The sequence below is a fragment of the Salminus brasiliensis genome, chromosome 16 (assembly GCF_030463535.1).
Source record: "Salminus brasiliensis chromosome 16, fSalBra1.hap2, whole genome shotgun sequence".
NCBI lineage: Eukaryota > Metazoa > Chordata > Actinopteri > Characiformes > Bryconidae > Salminus > Salminus brasiliensis.
In genome coordinates, this window is record NC_132893.1 from 7,534,663 (window position 1) to 7,551,921 (window position 17,259).

Consider the following 17,259-nt stretch of genomic DNA (forward strand, 5'->3'; position numbering starts at 1 on the left):
AAATAGAATAGAAATAGAAATAGAAATAATTCGAATGCTTTATACAGTATGTTCCATATTCATCATCACCATTTTATTATATTTATCTAATGTATATACATGTAAATATTTTTATTCTCTGTTTGTTTTACATTTTATAGAGTGTTAATTCTTATACGAACGGCTGTAATTGTAACAACTGCAATTTCCACATCCTGGGATCAATATAGTATTTCTGATTCTGATTTTGAAGGTCTGTTATACTAATTCTTGTATTTTGGTGTCAAATTAATTGACTTTATGGTCGCACTGCAGCTCCCCTGCCAGTTTGTCCAATATGCACTTACATTGAACGCGTTTTTAACGCTCTCTACTGGAGGAATACTACAACTACAATATTCAATAACAATATCCAGGGTCCGTAATATTATAATAATAATAATAATATATACAAACAAACTGACAAATAAGAATCCCACTATCTTTTAAACTTGTAATAAAAGTTTCCCATTGCCCGTGCTATGCAGATGTTCGCCAGCGGTGACAATTTTTAATTAATTGATTAATTGTTCTCCTTATGTGTGCATTGCAGGTTGCAGACTTTTTGGCATGTGCTGTTGCAATATGGCAAACAAATGCAAAGTACTCCAAATATAGATTTTTTTGTATTTATTTATTAAATACGCACAATTGAGTAATCATTAATGCAATGTATACGTTTAAATATTAGTGTTTTTACTTATTTATTTTTTTGTGTCCAAACTTTTATTATATTTCCTCTTCCTGTCAGTAGAGTGACAGATGCTGTTTCTAATGCACAGACACAAAATATGTGAGGCAAATGAAGCAGAGTCGGATTTTTTTTTTTTTTTACAACATTTCTGTAATTTAAGTAGGTTAAAATAACAAATTATCTGCGAGTTGTGAAAAGATAACGAAACACTTTTATTTTGGTGAATGACTTCGGAAGTGTTTAGTAAGCCTGTGTCCTCTTGTTAGTCTCGTATGTTCTGTGAGTGTGTGAGTTGTTCTACAGTGTTTATCTCTTTTTTTTATCTAATTTAGCACAAGTTTTGTTTTCAGTAGTTGTATTTTATTTAGGTGTTTTTTTCGCAGTCTCGGGAGAATGTCTTCGCCGATGGAAATGACGGAGTTGTACGATAATGCGCTGCTCGGTATTCTGCAGCACGTTGGAAACATCCAAAATTTCCTGCAGATCTTTTTTGGCTTTTTGTACAGAAAGACGGATTTCTATCGTCTGCTGACCAGCCCTAATGACCGCATGGGGTTTCCACCTGGAGTAGCAGAAAAAATGGTGCTTAAGGTGGGATTTCATCTGTTTAGTAACTTTTCCTGCGTCGTTTGTTTACCTTCACCTTTTAACCAAAATCCCACAGTGAAGAGACAACAACTACCCGGAGAAACCAAACCTTAGATCGTTTGGGACCTTAAATTGTCTTGATCATTTTAAGTTTGACTCAGCAAATAATTGCCAGAATTCACCTTCAGATCAGTTATAAAAAAAACACCTTAATTTAATTTGTTTGAGTGTGCATATCTAATTATATATATATATATATATATATATATATATACATATATATATAATTATACATATACATATAATTATTATGTATTTTTAATTATTAGTTGTTGTTGTTTTTACTGTAGAATATTATCTAGTTACCCTACTTTACCCTTCATTTCTTTTTAATTATATTTGCCATGTTTTGGGTTATATATATATATATATATATATATATATATATATATATATATATATATATTTATTAAATGCTGAGTTAAAATGCTGAATTAACCCAAATGTAGTCGATCAGCCGAGGCATGTTTGCTTCTCTTAAATTTATTGTGGAGATACGAAGTTAACGTAGCTCACAAGAAATGAAAGCTTACACCCCACTAATCATCATCCTCTGTATAACTTTGAAAAAGGTGAAAGGTGCACGTATTTGTCACTGTACAGTGTACAGCGAAATGTGTCCTCCGCATTTAACCCATCTGGTAGTGAACACACACTCACACACACACACACACACATGTGTTAGGGGCAGTGAGTACAGACACACACCCAGAGCGGTGGGCAGCCAACTCCAGCGCCCGGGGAGCAGAGAGGGTAAAGGGCCTTGCTCAAGGGCCCAACAGTGGCAGCTTGCCGAGCCCGGGAATCGAACCCACAACCCTGTTATCGATATCCCGGTGCTCTAACCGCTGAGCCACCACTGCCCCCCTTTGGATGTCAAACATGTCTTGGTAGATTGACTGAACTTGGATTGAGAGAGCAATTGAATTCGGTTGTATTAAATACATTTCACTTTAAAGTAAATTTGACTTTCACTTTAAACACAATGTTCATAAGTAGTGATAAATCAAGTTACTACTACATTTTAAATTATTTTAATTTATTTTAAAGTTACAAGATGTTTTAACACTGCTAGTTAAAAGCTTCCTGTTTTGCCCTTTTCTCCAGACTTTTAAGCTGTTTGAAAAGCTGGCTGCTCACGACAGAGAGAGGGCGATGCAGCCTGCTGAGGAGGTGAATGCAATTCCCCCTGCAGCTCAAGAGCTTGAGGTCCAGTCACAGCCAGAAGAAGTAGCGCCCGTTGAGGTCAAGCAGGAATCCACACCTGCAGCAGCTTCGTCCTCAGAGCCAGCTGCTGCTGCAGTCGTAGACTCCCAATCACAAAACAGTGTCCAGTCTGTAGAGAGTGATCAGCCAGCGGTGGCGGCCGGCTCGGCCTCTGCCTCGGCCTCCAGTACAAATGCAGCGTAAGTGTTGCATTCTTACTTTGCCTTTTTATATGTATGAACTGTGTTTGAGAGACATTCGCTTGTGTTTAATATGCAAGAGTTTGTGGAAGCCCAATCCTGAATTCCAAAAAAAAGATGCTTTCAGGACACTCACCACTGTATGGAAAACATTGTGTATTTATATTTAAAAATTCTATACATAAAAAACAATTGGGAAAGGCTTTTCACTAGATTTCGGAAGAGCATTCATTGCATTTTGTTGCGAGAGTATTTGTGTTCCACCCCAACGGTATTGGATGGAGCTCCATCTCTCCAAAGAACCAGTTGTGGAACCCAGTGCTGAGGGGCTTGATAGCCTTCTAGCCCAAGCATGGCATTGGGCATTGTGGCCTTAAGCTAATACTAATTGTGTCTGCATTTGGACATTGATGCAAATTGTTCTGGTTTCTTTTACCTTTGACCCTGTCATTTATTGATGCAATCTGTCTGTTTTCTAGCAGGCAGGCCAGTTTTCAAGCCAACTCCGACAGCTACAATGGTGCTGTCAGAGAAAACTACAGCTGGTCGCAGGATTACACTGATGTGGAAGTTCGAGTTTTTGTCCCACCCAGTATTGTCAAGGGCAGACAGGTACCGGACAGTTACAGCTATCCAAAGCAGACCAAACGACTATCGTCCAGATCCTACAGAATTAATGAATGAATTCAGTTCTTTACTCGTCTCAAAATAAAAGTACTTTTGGTTCTCTCAGGACCCCACAGGACCACTGTAGAGCCGATGATATATTATTACTTGGTGGTGGCTCATTCTCAGCACTGCAGCGACACTGACATGGTGTCAGTGTGTGTTGTGCTGGTATGAGTGGATCAGACACAGCAGCGCTGCAGGAGCAGTGCACTTGCTGTCCACTCTATCAGACACTCCTACCTAGTTGGTCCACCTTGTAGATGTACAGTCAAAGACAGAAGCTCATCTGTTGCTGCACAGTTTGTGTTTGTCTTCCTTTAGTTCTTCATCAGTGGTCACAGGATGCTGCCACAGGAAGCTGTTGGCTGGATATCTCTGGCATGGGCAGTTATAGCTCCGGACTATTGATGATAGGGTTGTGGGTTCGATACCAGGTCCCGGCAAGCTGCTACTGTTGGGCCCGTGAGCAAGACCCTTCTCCTTCTTTGCTCCCTGGGTGCTGGAGTTGGCTGCCCACCGCTCTGGGTGTTTGTGTTGTCACTGCCCCTAGTTCACTAATGTGTGTATGGGTGTTCACTACCACAGATTGGTAAAATGCGGAGGACACATTTCACTGTACAAAATACAGTGACAGATACGTACACCTATCCTAGCAGTGCAAAAACACCAGCAGCACAACACACACTAACATACCACTACCAGTCCAGTGATACTGCAGTATTAAGAATGACCCATCACCAAGGGTTTCTCTTTTTAGGAAACCAAAAGTAGTTCTTTTATGGTGTTGCTATTTTTGTAGTATTGCGCTCAAAGAGCACATTTGTTTAAGAGTACAGTTGACAGACACTCGCAGTGTTATTCAGGCAGACAGTTCGTATGTTAATGACCATCTGTGCAGAAAGCTCTGTCTCAGCATTCATGGCTCCATTTTCGCCCCAGTCCGATCAGCAGAAATAGTAAATAATCATCCTCAAAATATTTGTCTTTAGTCTGTAACTCAACCGCATTAATCGTTCATCATCAGCAGCATGGACTTATTATTGTTTTTCTCATTACAGGTGTCCGTGAATCTACAGTCAAGTGGAGTTCGTGTAGCAGTGAAGGATGGAGCGTCCGAAAAAGTCTTATTGGAAGGCGAATTTACAAACAAAATCAACACTGAGAATTCCTTGTGGAGTCTGGAGCCTGGAAGCTGTGTATTAGTAGGCATTGTTTTCACCTATTACTGCAGATACTAGAAAATGCTGATTGATGCTGAATGATTTTTCTTCACTAAAAAAGCTTGTTAAGCTCTGTATTTGCTTGTTTCTGGCACCAGCGGCTAACAGGAGTGACCCATAGCATAGCATAGTTTTATTACACTGTATTGAAAACATTGCAATTTTTCTTGCTGTTTGCCCATTGTGTTCCCTTGCAATGTGCTGTTAGCAAGCTGCCTAAATTGTAGACAGATAGCTTTTAGCCTTGCTCCTACTCCCTTCCCTTCCGTTTGGCTTTCTCTAGTTTGTTTTTGCGGGTTTTTAAGGAAGAAGATAAGGCACTGTTGGCTTTTAGCTTAGCCTTGTCCACCCCTTCTTACTCTTTGTTGTATGCCACAGGAAAGGTAGCAGTGTGCAGGGTAATGTAAATTTTTGGGGGTGTAAATAAGTCACGATTTTTGGAATTTGCCTGTTTTACTGTTTTTGAGTCTCCTGGATTTTCTTATGAAGGAGGAACAACTGTGTTTGTGGCTTTTGGGAACCCAGAGAAGTAGAGAACCCAGAGAAAAATAATTCTTATACGTACACATGTCATAAAATGCATATTATTTCTTTTTGGCAAGCTTATCTCCATCTCTAAGCATGTCAAATTTATTTTGTGTATATACTTAATCTAATGAATATTCATGTAAAGGAATCAAACTGATGCAGTGTAGCAAGACAATGGATTTCCTGACATTTTCCCCCTCAGTTGTCTCTCAGTAAAATTGGGGAAGTGTGGTGGAGCGCCGTGCTCAAAGGTGAGAAAGAGATCGACGTGAACCAGATCAACCGTGAGCGCTCCATGGCCACCGTGGATGAAGAGGAGCATGCTGTGTTGGACCGTCTCACCTTCGACTACAATCAAAAACTGCAAGGAAAACCCCAGAGCCATGAGATGGTAAAGTTATGAAAAGCATAGACATGCTGTTCTCAAAGTATTTTTATTATTTCTTACACTGAAGCAGAGAAGCAGACACTACCAAATCACTGGCAATGCACTGGTAAAAGGTTAGGTCATGAAAACCTTTCTTTCTTTTTTTTTAACATTTGATCATCTTTTAAAAGGTACATTAAAGTCTGGCATTAATGTTAGACAGTAACTGGGAGAAATGGTCAGGTGTGAATACCTGAGCAACCTTGAGAAGGGCCGAGTTATTTTGGCCAGATGACTGGGTGGGAGCATCTCCAAAATGGCATGGACTCCTGATCAGCCGTATTCAACTGGTCAACTACCAACAGTGGTCCAAAGAGGGCCAGATCAAAAATTTAGCGTCAGGACTCATCAGAGTTTTATCTGGGCAAAACTGTTTGCGTAGCTGTTGACCAATCAGGTTGCCCATGCTACTCCCTGTCTACCAGCAAAAGTGCTTCCATACAGCATTCAGACATGTATAGTAAGGAAGTGCTAAAATGCTGTATCTGTTTCTACTGCGGTATTATTGTTTTCTCCTACTTCCACTTTTACGTCACTACATGTTTTGGATGAGTTTAATATTTTTACTCTGTTACATTGTTTATGTACTGTATCGTTACTCGTTACAATTATAAAAATGGTACGAATCATTTCAAACCCACATTATCACCAGGCCAGAGTGGTAGATGCACTGTCACTGGGTATGATGAAGCCGCCTCAACACTGAGCAGAACAAGCAATCAGGCTGTGAGCGTGCCTGCTGCCGTGCTTCCTTTCACTCCGCTGCTGCAGTGAGGACACTAATGCTAATGTTAGTTTAGTCCCAGATGGAAAAAGAACCACCAGAAGAAACACCATCTTCACCACCTTCATATACTTGTATGTGGTCGAATGGCCTGAGATCTTTTAACTGTAGTTTAGTTCACAGAGAGTGAAGCTCAGTGTGTTAAGCTGCTCTCCTTACTTAATTTTACATACGGAACACTTGTATGTGGCAGGTTACTGTCAGTGCTGTTTAGCCTGTCTTAGTTAGTTTTTATATAAATATATAAATAATATAAACAATCATATTCAGACTTTTGACTGCTTTTTGTATATATAATTATATAACACAATACTTGTACTTTTACTTACAGTACTTAAGTAGTACATTTTAGAATAGATTACTTGCAAAACCTAAGTACAACAAATATAAATACTTTAGTACTTCCACTTAAGTCTGGAGCTTAAAGGACGCTTCCGTTTCTACTCAAGTCATGTTTTTGATAGAGCACTTGTACTTTTACTCAAGTCTGGGTATCTAGTATTTTATACATGTCTGTAAGCAACTGGACTGGACCTTTGAGCTACAAAAACAGGTTGTCTGGTCTAATGAGCCCTGTTTTATTTTACACCACTGGGGTTGGCTGGGTACGCGCGCCCAGTTTACGTGTAATATGCACAGCATTGGTGTGAAATGTGCTGACGAGAGTAAAAAAATATGTTTTGGTGCCACAGGACACGTTCAGAGTAAAGATTCAAAACCCTCTGTTGTATATACAGCTTTGTTTGAAGCTTTTTGGAATTTCAGTTTAAACAGTTTGTATGAAAAATCTTTTGTTTTTTAAAACAGTGCATACCTTCACCTATGCCTTTTTACGTTACCCCAAAGTGTTGAATAAAAGTAGTTTCAGAAAGTTATAGTGGCAGGTAATCAGCCTACTCATTGCTTATTCTGCCATGTGCATTTAAGAGAGCCACAGGGTGGGGGTGCTGTGGGAGCTCTGATTGTCACTGATGTCCCACTCTGAAAGCAGGTGGGGAAAAAAAACAAGCTCACCATAGTTGCAAGTTTAGCAAGGCTGAGTTCGACTGAAAAGCAGCACAAGGATGTTTTTATTGGCAACACTTGTGTCAGTAGCTCAGCAGTTATTACTAGTAAAATTGTACCGCTGTATAATTTTGAGACAGTATAATGATATGCAAAAAGCGGAAATTGCCCAATCCTACTAGTAAGTCCCACTTATGTCCGCTGTAAATGTCTGCAAAAACAAATTGCTTAAATAGTTAAACTAAACAGTAATAATTACAATTAAATAATTAAATGTAAAATAAAAAAATTAAAAGTTTTACATCTACATACTTTGACACACTATTACTGTTGTGAATTTGATTTACATTTAAGGCATTTAGCATTTGATGTTTTGAAGTTGTGAAAATGTGCTTGCTTGGTAGCTACAAGGCCTTTACATTAACATGCTTTTTGGAGTGAATAAATTGGACTATTGGGAAATCTGAATTTAGCCACTGAGCTCTTTATTGTGTTTTTGTGTTTCAGAAAGTTCATGAGATGCTAAAGAAGGGTTGGGATGTCGAGGGTTCACCATTCAAAGGACAACAGTTTGATCCATCCATGTTTGACATACCGCCAAGCTCTGTCCAGTTTTGAGCTTTAGCATGTTCGACAGTCGCTGGATGCAGCGCACACTCTGAAGCAAGCACTGACTACTCAGCTCAGACAGTACAGGAGGTAGCAGTTTACAGGAGTACACTGCAGCGTGATGCATAGTACGAAAGTAGTGGAAAAGGACTGCAAAAATGCATCCGAATTGCTGAAGCTGTGGATGTGACAATGACTTTCTGAAATATGTAGGTTACTCTGTGGCATGGGGACTCATTTGGGTCTGATTATAACTGGTTTTATCCAACTATTTTGTAAGTGGTTGATTTGGCCGGCTGTTATCAACATTACATGGTTCATATTCTTATTAAAATGGTGTTCACCCCTTCAGTATAGATTTGGTTGAGGATTTCTGTACATAATTGTTACCTACTGAATAACAATGAAGTGAATGTGCATAATAATAGCCAAAGGTTTTATTAACCAAATTCAGACTATGATGTTTTACATGTATCCACGTTACATTCAGCACATCTCCATATGTTTTTGAGCCAAGTTTATTTAAAAGTCAATGGAAAGGTTTTGCTGACTTATGAATATTCAAACAAATGTGTTCTGTTTTTGTTTTTTGTTCTTGATTGTTACTTGTGCCTGAGCTCAATAAAGTACATTAGAGAAAACCAGAGCCATTTTCTCAGTTTGATATGACTGCGTTTTTTTTTTTTTGTGGGGGGGGGCAATTTGGACAGTTTTAATTCCCGAGGTATAAATAACCATAAATATATTCTCAAAAATACAAAATACAAAGAATAATAAAAAAAATACATTCACAAAGCCTATGCTTTTTTTCATAACCAAAATGTTTTTATATTTAAAAAATCTGACAGTACAATTATGTTCTCAAACATAACTCTTAAATTTCAATTAAGTAACTTTTTTCTGAGAGCTTACAGAAGGTACTGAATTCTACAGAGGAACATTGTTTTCATTGAATTTTAAATTTTTTCCTTTAGGTTTTGTGACTTAGCATTTATTATTTAGTTTTATTGTTTGGATTTTAGTTAATGTTTGGGATTTTGTTTCCACAATGTTTTTACGATTTTATTTTATTTTCAGCATTTCTTTTCTATATTTTGTTGGTTTTCTTTTTGCTTTTATATCATTTTTAATATTGCATATTTGTTTTGACTCCTATTGTTTATAGATTTGTTAAGAGACGATTTTTATTTAAACATATATATTGTTTATTGTTTAAGTCAGTTTTAATTTTGCTTTTTCATTTACAGTTTAATGTGTGTGCATAATAATACATTTTTATTTGGTTAAAAAATGTGTATTTTAATTTTAGTATTTTGTTCTTTTTATTCAATTTTAGTTGTTTTTCCCAGGTTTGCCTAGTTATTAATTTAATGTGCACTTATTTCTTATTCACTTATCTAATTTTTATTTATCTGTAATCTTTTTAATGTATTAGTTTTCTTTAATAATTTGTTCTCTTTCAGTTGGACATTATTATCACACTTACTCATGTGGAGAACCGAGGTCTAAATTAGGCTGCTGCTGCTTCTGGCGTCAGGGGAGAAGATGCTGCGGCCGCGCGTTGCCACTGCGCCCCCTTGCGGCGAGCTGCTTCCTCCTCGTGTCAGTGCTTCACAGTTGCAGCGGAAAACAACTGTGTTGCAGTCCGACGGGGTGCTGAGTAGTGAGGGGTCGGGAAGGCAGTCCAGCTCGCTCGTCAGCGAACCTCACTCGGGTTAATAGCCGTAGTTTGTCTCGGTACTGCCGGCACTGCTGTACGGACGCGTCCCCGTAGTGCTGTAGCGTGGAGGGAACCAGCTCGGATATTTATCCACCAAGCAAGCTGAAAGGAGGAGAGACATGGCAACGACAACCTGTACACGCTTCACCGACGAGTACCAGCTCTACGAAGAGCTCGGAAAGTAAGGCAGTCTTTTCATATCAGCGTTCACATTCGCGCCGGTTGGCGTTTGGAAGTGTCCGCTTTAGCCGCTGTTGTTGGGAGGCTGTCAGGAGAACCAGGGGAGGGTGGCAGTCGCTTGACGGGAATCTCTGTAACTGCACTCCGAATAAGATAAACTTGCTTTTGGCTTCCCTGTATATCCTGTGGTGTAATTTGTGTGACGTTTTATTTCAAGAAACTCTTTAGGGCTCTTCACACCGCTTTGGTAACATATCGCCGGAGATGGTGACATTTCGAGCTGGTCAGAAAGCGAGGCGGCTGTTTGCTGTCTATAATCTGAGTGTGGAGAGGAGCATGCCTGCTGCCTGACGTTAGGAAATTATTTTGCTCTCCCCCCTCCTCCTCCTCCTCCTCCTCCTCCTCCGCTATTAGCTCTTTAAAGCCTGAACCATCCCATAAATGCCAGAATTTTATTATTATTATTTTAATAATGTTTTATGACTTGACGAATTATACAAAAAAGCAAAACCTTTGCCTGAAGGACTTTTATTTTGTATCATATTTGATAAATGCAGAATTAATTACTCGCAGTCGTTTTTAAAGCAACTTTAAAAGTTGCCTATAAAATTATTATCAAGTACTTGGAAGTCTGTATGTATTTTGTTGGTGCATGCAGTACCCAGAAACACCACTAGGGTCATGTATCTGATTTATTTTCTTATTTGTGTAATTAATTCAGTTATTTAATTTGTTGTATATTGTTATTTATGTATATTATTTCATAATTCATTATCAGGTTTCAAAAATATGCATATGTATTAAATATGACATACGTGAATTTTAAATGTTTGACAAACCTCGATGCCTGGGGAAGGTGTCTCTCATTAGCTGTGCACTGTCTGACTTTTTTTTTTATTAATGGAGTTATGTAATAACTGAAAGTTTGGGAAAAGGACCACGGCTTAACTCCTCCCCTCCATTTCTACACACTATAAAACCGCTCCTCTCCCTTCTCGTTCTCGTGATGAAAACTTGCACCCCACCACCGCCCCTGCTCCTCCTCATCACCCAATCATACTCAACCTCTACCTGGCAAGGGGGGTCTGGCTTCGGGTCCCATCAGCCCGAAGCCCCCAGAACTTCAGCCCAAATTTCTCGAGTTCTCCTCCTTGCTTCAGCTAGCGTGGTCCGCATTCGCAAACTGAGCTTTAAATTGTTGTTGGTCGTGTGTGTACATGTAAAAATGTTTTTAGGTGTGCGTCCAAAAACCACACTATACACACTGTAGAATGAGTGTACTTCTAAAGGCCCCGAACGCAGTTCTTTCATGCGAATTATGTAATATTATTAATTATTATATAATTCACACTACCTAAAACTTATTTAAAACGCTTGTATACTTTTGTAGCCTTCCACACTAAAAACTATGGGCCCTATTTTAGCAGTCTTTAGGCAAGCCATCAACCGTGCAGCTTGTTTTAGGGCGTGTCAGTGAGTCTTTGCTAGCCTAACGACGGGAAAAGTACGCCTGGTGCGGTGCGAAATGTGCAGAAGGCCTGTACTAAGCCTCCTAATTAATCATTTAAAAAACATTACATTTTAATGGCGGAATGCAGGGGTGTACACGCGTTGGGCACGTGCCTGTGTTGACAATTCACTGCCAAGATAGAAATGAATGTCTGACTTTCAGTCAGTGGCACACCTGTGTTTTCCGTTGCCAAGAAAACAATACCCCAGAAATGTACCTGAACACTTCATTTCGAGACCATCACTCCCATCAGCGTAGATATATTCGCAACTACCGTTGCTGTTTAAGCAATGCAGATGGAAGGCGTGAAAATAGACTGTTGGCGGGGTGTAAGATAGCAACGAGCAGCGTTAGATAGGGCTCTGTGTGTAAGAAGAGGAATATACGACACAGTTGTATGCACCCTCCGCCCCAATTTTGCGATTTTCTGCCAGCGACATACACTCTCTCTACCAATCACAGCTCTTTTCCTGGCGTTAGTATTACTAACAGCCAGCTGTGACTGCTGACAACAAGGACTAGAACTCGCTGTGTATTCTCCTCACATGTGGAGCTGCGTCTCTAAGGACTGTTCAACAACTGTTCTAACTCTGTTAACTCCTGCATCTGTGCTGTGTGTAGAAGCTCTCCTAAAGTTGAACTCTTTGTGTTCTTCAGTGTTGAAATAGCAGCACCTCCACACAAAGAGTACATGATCTGTCTGATCTAAAACTCTAGACAACTCTCTGTTTAACTGTCCATGCTGTCACTGTTTCACATTTTTTGTGTTTTAAGTAAACTAGTAGGTAGGTAGGATGATGTGATTTGAGACGGTGCAGATGGTCTCTTTTCAGAAAGAGTAAACTGCAGTTTAGTGGTGAAAGGAGAACGGACAGTTTCATTGCTGAGACCTTTGCAGTGTTTCTGACACCGCTCCTGAAACCTCATTTCACACTTAATTTACTGTTTAACGACTCACTGTTTAGTATATTAATACGCTGTTGTGGACATAGCCTCATTTTGGTGATGATTTCATCTTAATTATCTTGATAAATAAGTCAATCAGCAAGTAAGTCAGTCAAAATGGATCTTGCTATAATAGCTAACTTTATGCAATACACTGTTTTAAGATGCTAAATTAAATGTAATTTTAAGTCAGTTATCTAACTAGTTAGCCAACTTTTATAGATTTAGCTAAATAATGCATTTGTTAGAAGGCTGTCTAGACAGTGAAATTGAGTCTTAAGCTTTGGCATTGACTCTTTGTTTCCCAAATACCCCGAATCTGAGTATTACGACTCCCAGAACCGGACTGGGTGTACGGGACTGGGTGTATGGGACTGGGTGACTGTTGTAGAGGACCCAGTCACTACATGATTGAGCATCAGTATCCCCCTTTTGTAACTATATCAGGGAATTAAAGCTGTGCTGAACTTGCAGGTTGGTAATAGTTTTGTCAAAGTGTGCTTGGACAGTGTCCATAGAGGTATATAGTAAGAGGAACCAAACCTACTGTAAACCAGCAGTATGTCCTTATCATGCACAGAAAGCAGCAGTTGCTCCATTTCGTGTCATGTGGGTAGAACCGAATGTCCCAGTTATCGCCAAGCAGTGGGCGGCCGCCGCTGGCCCTCTGCAAGTCTGGAGGGCCTCCTGAAGTGCACAGCTCTGTTTGGAGGGGGTGTGTGCTCCACACAGAGCGTGAAAGTGTACAGATTGCAGGGTTTCAGGCTGCTGTACGAGTTGATCTTAATCAGAGTGCCGCTTCCATCTCCTGACAGGCAGACTTCACCAAATCAGCTCAGTGTCTCCTCAGAGGCTGGTCTGGCTGGCTAAGCCACTAATGACGGCCACTTTTCCAAGCACACATCATGAGCAGAAGACGAATCAGGCTGCTCTGGGTCCGGCTCCACTCACACTGCCTTGGCCAACGCATTATTTCATCCTATGCATGCTTAACCCTTCAGGCCAGTGCTTAAAAAGGCCCATATTTCTGTAATTTTATCTACAGATCCTAATGTGTATCTCCATAAGCTTGGACAGTAATGTTAATTAAGTGATTCATATTCAGTGAATGTGAGCTTCACAGAGCCTTAACCTATAACCTACACATATCCTGATGGTATACATAATAACCATATAATAACCAACTGGGCTTCTGCTACTTCTAAATTACTTACAGTGATAGTGATTAATATATTGGATAGAGCATTTTGGTACTTATTGCCATAATTGCAAAATTCAAACATTTATTAATAATTGATCCAAAAAATACATACATCTTAATGCTATTGCTGCGTTTACTTGATATGAAACTTTCCATAAGTGGAAATGGATGGAAATGGTGATGCCAGGGTAAATCCAGGCAGGTTTTAATGGATCAGGAAACGTTTTTTTTTTTTTTTTTACCCAGTTAAGTCCCCAATCTTAGCTGAGCCAATTAACCCACCCACTCATTAGGACTCCCCCATCCTTTGCAATGTTTCAACACTAAAAGGATGAGGACAAACACATGCCTCCTTTTTTCAAACTGCCGCCAATGTAGCATTACAGCCAACATGGTCGGAGGAAAGCGCCTGATACATCAACCAACAAACCAACATTCTTCAAGTAATATCTTACTTAAATTGTTTGGCTGTATTATTTATGTATTATTTAGAAACAAAAAAGATCTGGTCATTATTGTCTGATACTTAGCAATAAAGTACTCGGATTAGAGGCCCAGAAAACTGGATTGGGACATTGGAAAATGGAAAAGCCAGAAATTTTCTAAACATCTAAATTAGGAAAATTGGGATGAAAATTTGTTTTTTATAGCGTGTGTGTATTGACATCAGTCTTAGCCTCCACTCGTGTGTGATCGCGCTGGTCAGTGCTGGTTTAAAAACTTTCTGTCGGCTGAGAACAATAACCATCAAGGCCACCAGATGGTGCTCTGAACATCGTGGTAAAAAAAAGACTCTGAACTAGGTAGCCGATACCCAATCAATTAACATGTGCCTAGATTGGCCTCGACATCCCTAACCTACATATTGCAAATACAAGGGTTTACGCTTGGATATGTTAGGAAAGCAAGTTTCTAAATAAAGGTGATATGCGAAAAACAGTGATGGAAAAAGACAGTTCAACATACTTGGAGGAGAACACTAATTATCAACTTGCCACAGAGACCCATATTGGCTGCCTGCTGAGTGATTGGGAGAAGGGAGGGGCCAATCTTTGCTTTCGGACTGGATGGACTTGTACAAGCATTAATGCTACATTTATTGTACCTAACACATGACACTGTTCTAGAAACATGGTTGTTGAGCTGCACTGGTTGAATATGTCTTCAGGAGGCAGAGTACCATAGTGCAGTAGCAGCGTACCGGCCCAGAGAACAGCAAAGTTTGAGACTTTATTCTTATTCCTATTGCAGGTCAATGGACCTCAAGTACAGAACAAGGCCACTGATTACACAGCCTCGTCTCGTCACGCGTACAAATTACCTCTAGGTCGAGGCATCTGCGTGTGCTTTGGGCACAGTCTTCTACGTCACAGGACCCCTGTCCGTTTCCCTGTGTCAGACACGCTGTTCATAACAGATCGCAGAGTGTATTGTATAACAGCAGAAAGGTACACTAAAATTAGCCAGTGAAGGATGACATCAGGCATTAGTGTTGATGTCCCCACAGGTTTTGGTTATGCAAGCTGTGCTGAAAATACCAGAAGAAAAGAGGTCTGAGGCAGCAGACTCTTTAAACACAACATATGTCGTTCTTTTTTTAAAGGTGTCTTTATACTTTTTTTCAATATTTATTCCTCAGCTGTTACTGGGTGGCTGCTGTCAGATGTGCTGTTCTAAATAAAAATGAAATTCTTAATCAGGACTTCATCAAACATCGAACATCAGCCCTTGTGTTTTGCAGAAGCATTAAAATGAGTGAAAATAATTATTATTAAATAAATGCCATATATTACAATGTTGTACTCTGCCTTTTCTGTACTAATACTAAGTAGCTCTCCAAACAGCCTCACTTCTTCATGGAATGGATTGCACATAATGTTGGAAGCATTCCTTTGGGAGCCTGCTCCATGTTGACATGGTTGCGTCATGCAATTCATGCAGATTTTTCAGGAGCACCTTGATGCTGTGAATCTCACAATCTCATCCTACCACATCCCACAAGGTCTACTGGATTCAGATCCGGTGACTGGGAAATGAACACCGAAGAACACTCAGTCATGTTCACTGTCATGTTTATGAAAGCAGTCTTGACAAATTAGCTTTGTGACATGGTGAGATGGTAAATTGCCCACTGCAGCCTTAGCTTTCTGTTCTTGGCTGACAGAAGTGGAACCTGGAACTGTTGGAGCCCATCCGCCTTACGTTTCAAGGTGTTGTGCATTCTGAGATGCCTTTCCGTTGACCTCTCTCATCAACAGAGTGTTTCCGTCTATGTGTTTCCTTTATTACACCTTTCTGGGGAAACTGCTGAACATTTCAGGAGGTTGAGAACTACCCAAACCGGCCTCAACAATCAAGCCATGCTCACAGAGATTCCATTTTTTCCTCATTCTGATAGTTAATGCAAACGTTACCCGAGGCTTACTCACATCTGCATGATTTAATGCATTGCACTACTGCCACATGATTGGCTGATTAGATTGCATCAATGAGTAGATATACAGGTCTATCTAAAATTGTTATGGATGTTTTCAGTCCATCAAATTAAAATGAATTTTTAAACATATATTTATTTATTTATAACTCCAACCAAATATACAGATTAAACAAATTAAGCTAAATAAATTGTTAAATAATGTAATTATTTTTACTTTCTTCTTGTTTGTTTTTTTTTTGTTTTTTTTTCAGGGGAGCATTCTCAGTCGTGCGACGTTGTGTCAAGCTGTGCACAGGCCAAGAATACGCTGCCAAAATAATCAACACCAAAAAGCTCTCAGCGAGAGGTAGGTAAATTGTGTTTGGAAATGGAGTGTCCGCTATCTGCATGGTCAAGCACTTAAGGCAGATTTGGTTCTCAGGACAACCCAGCTGTTTTGCAATTGTACCTCTGAACAGTGTTTACATGCAGAGGAAGCACACAGTTACTGTGATTTGTTGTGACATACTTGTGAGTTAGTAACTAGTGATTAGGAGGTTAATATCATCGCTGTCCAATGAAAAAGATAGAGCTCCAAAATTGTGCGTTTACAGGAGATGGCAAAACTTCTTAACTTTGAATAGATGTTAATTTATTAGAGTTATTTCACAAATGTAGAGATCTTCTGTTGGTCTGTCCATGTCAGGGTTCAAACCATGGACAAAACTAAAAACAGACAAAAATGGAGATATATGTTTTTCTTAGGACATCAGCGATTTATCAGCATACATACAGTATAAAATAAAAATGTTTGGGTGTGATTGGTGTAAATAATTATGTGTAAATAAAACTTGTCTGGGTAGAGTCACATCACTGTCTGTGTGTGTCTCAAAGCTTTGCACAGTCCTTCAATCATGTAATTTAGACTCTTCCCAAGCTGAAATCACAATATCTGTATGTAGAATTCTCAAAGCAACCGCATTGATCCCGTTAAAGGAGTAGTTCAGCGAAAAATCGGATAAACCTGATTAATTGACTCACCCAGAAAGCAGTTGATCGGTCAACACATGTTTGTTATCTGCAGCTTAGTTCTTTAATTTAGAATGGGAGATGCTAGGCTAGCCAATAAACACTGAACTTAGTCACCAGTCCAATCTCAGTAAATACAAAAACATGTCTCACTCTGCTTAAAACATCTCCAGATATTAATTTGATTTGCACAAGCAAATTGATGTGGTTTATAATGCAAGAAAATGCCTTTTAGAAAAATGTAAAATGT

General features: G+C 39.5%; 2 protein-coding genes across 7 annotated transcripts in view; both read left to right on the forward strand.

The window, feature by feature from the left end:
* The first annotated feature begins 956 nt into the window (after positions 1-956).
* nudcd3 (NudC domain containing 3) lies at positions 957-8,654 on the forward strand. 2 transcript variants are annotated; one of them, XM_072659496.1, is made up of 6 exons: positions 957-1,303; positions 2,468-2,766; positions 3,246-3,378; positions 4,494-4,637; positions 5,386-5,574; positions 7,907-8,654. In XM_072659496.1, the coding sequence occupies exons 1-6, from the start codon at positions 1,106-1,108 to the stop codon at positions 8,015-8,017; spliced, it is 1,074 nt and encodes a 357-aa protein (XP_072515597.1). In that variant the 5' UTR covers positions 957-1,105; the 3' UTR covers positions 8,018-8,654. The 2 variants fall into 2 exon arrangements, with proteins under 2 accessions (XP_072515597.1, XP_072515598.1); XM_072659497.1 differs by having other exon boundaries at positions 3,249-3,378.
* Positions 8,655-9,597: 943 nt separating this feature from the next.
* The window catches only part of camk2b2 (calcium/calmodulin-dependent protein kinase (CaM kinase) II beta 2), an 84,325-nt gene continuing 76,663 nt past the window's right edge, over positions 9,598-17,259 (forward strand). For 3 of the 5 annotated variants that reach the window (XM_072658058.1, XM_072658060.1, XM_072658061.1), the window contains exons 1-2: positions 9,605-9,909; positions 16,253-16,347. In XM_072658058.1, coding sequence (XP_072514159.1) covers positions 9,848-9,909; positions 16,253-16,347 — 157 coding nt within the window. In that variant the 5' untranslated portion in view covers positions 9,605-9,847. Of the gene's footprint in view, positions 9,910-16,252; positions 16,348-17,259 lie in introns of all 5 variants that reach the window. The other 2 variants (XM_072658062.1, XM_072658057.1) reach the window with 2 other exon arrangements.

Bases quoted from the DNA above. Each gene is read 5' to 3' on its own strand.
- nudcd3 (XM_072659496.1), top strand. From the start codon at position 1,106: ATGTCTTCGCCGATGGAAATGACGGAGTTGTACGATAATGCGCTGCTC. The intron at 1,304-2,467 runs GTGGGATTTCAT...CCTTTTCTCCAG, and splicing joins CAGAAAAAATGGTGCTTAAG to ACTTTTAAGCTGTTTGAAAA. The intron at 3,379-4,493 runs GTACCGGACAGT...TTCTCATTACAG, and splicing joins GTATTGTCAAGGGCAGACAG to GTGTCCGTGAATCTACAGTC.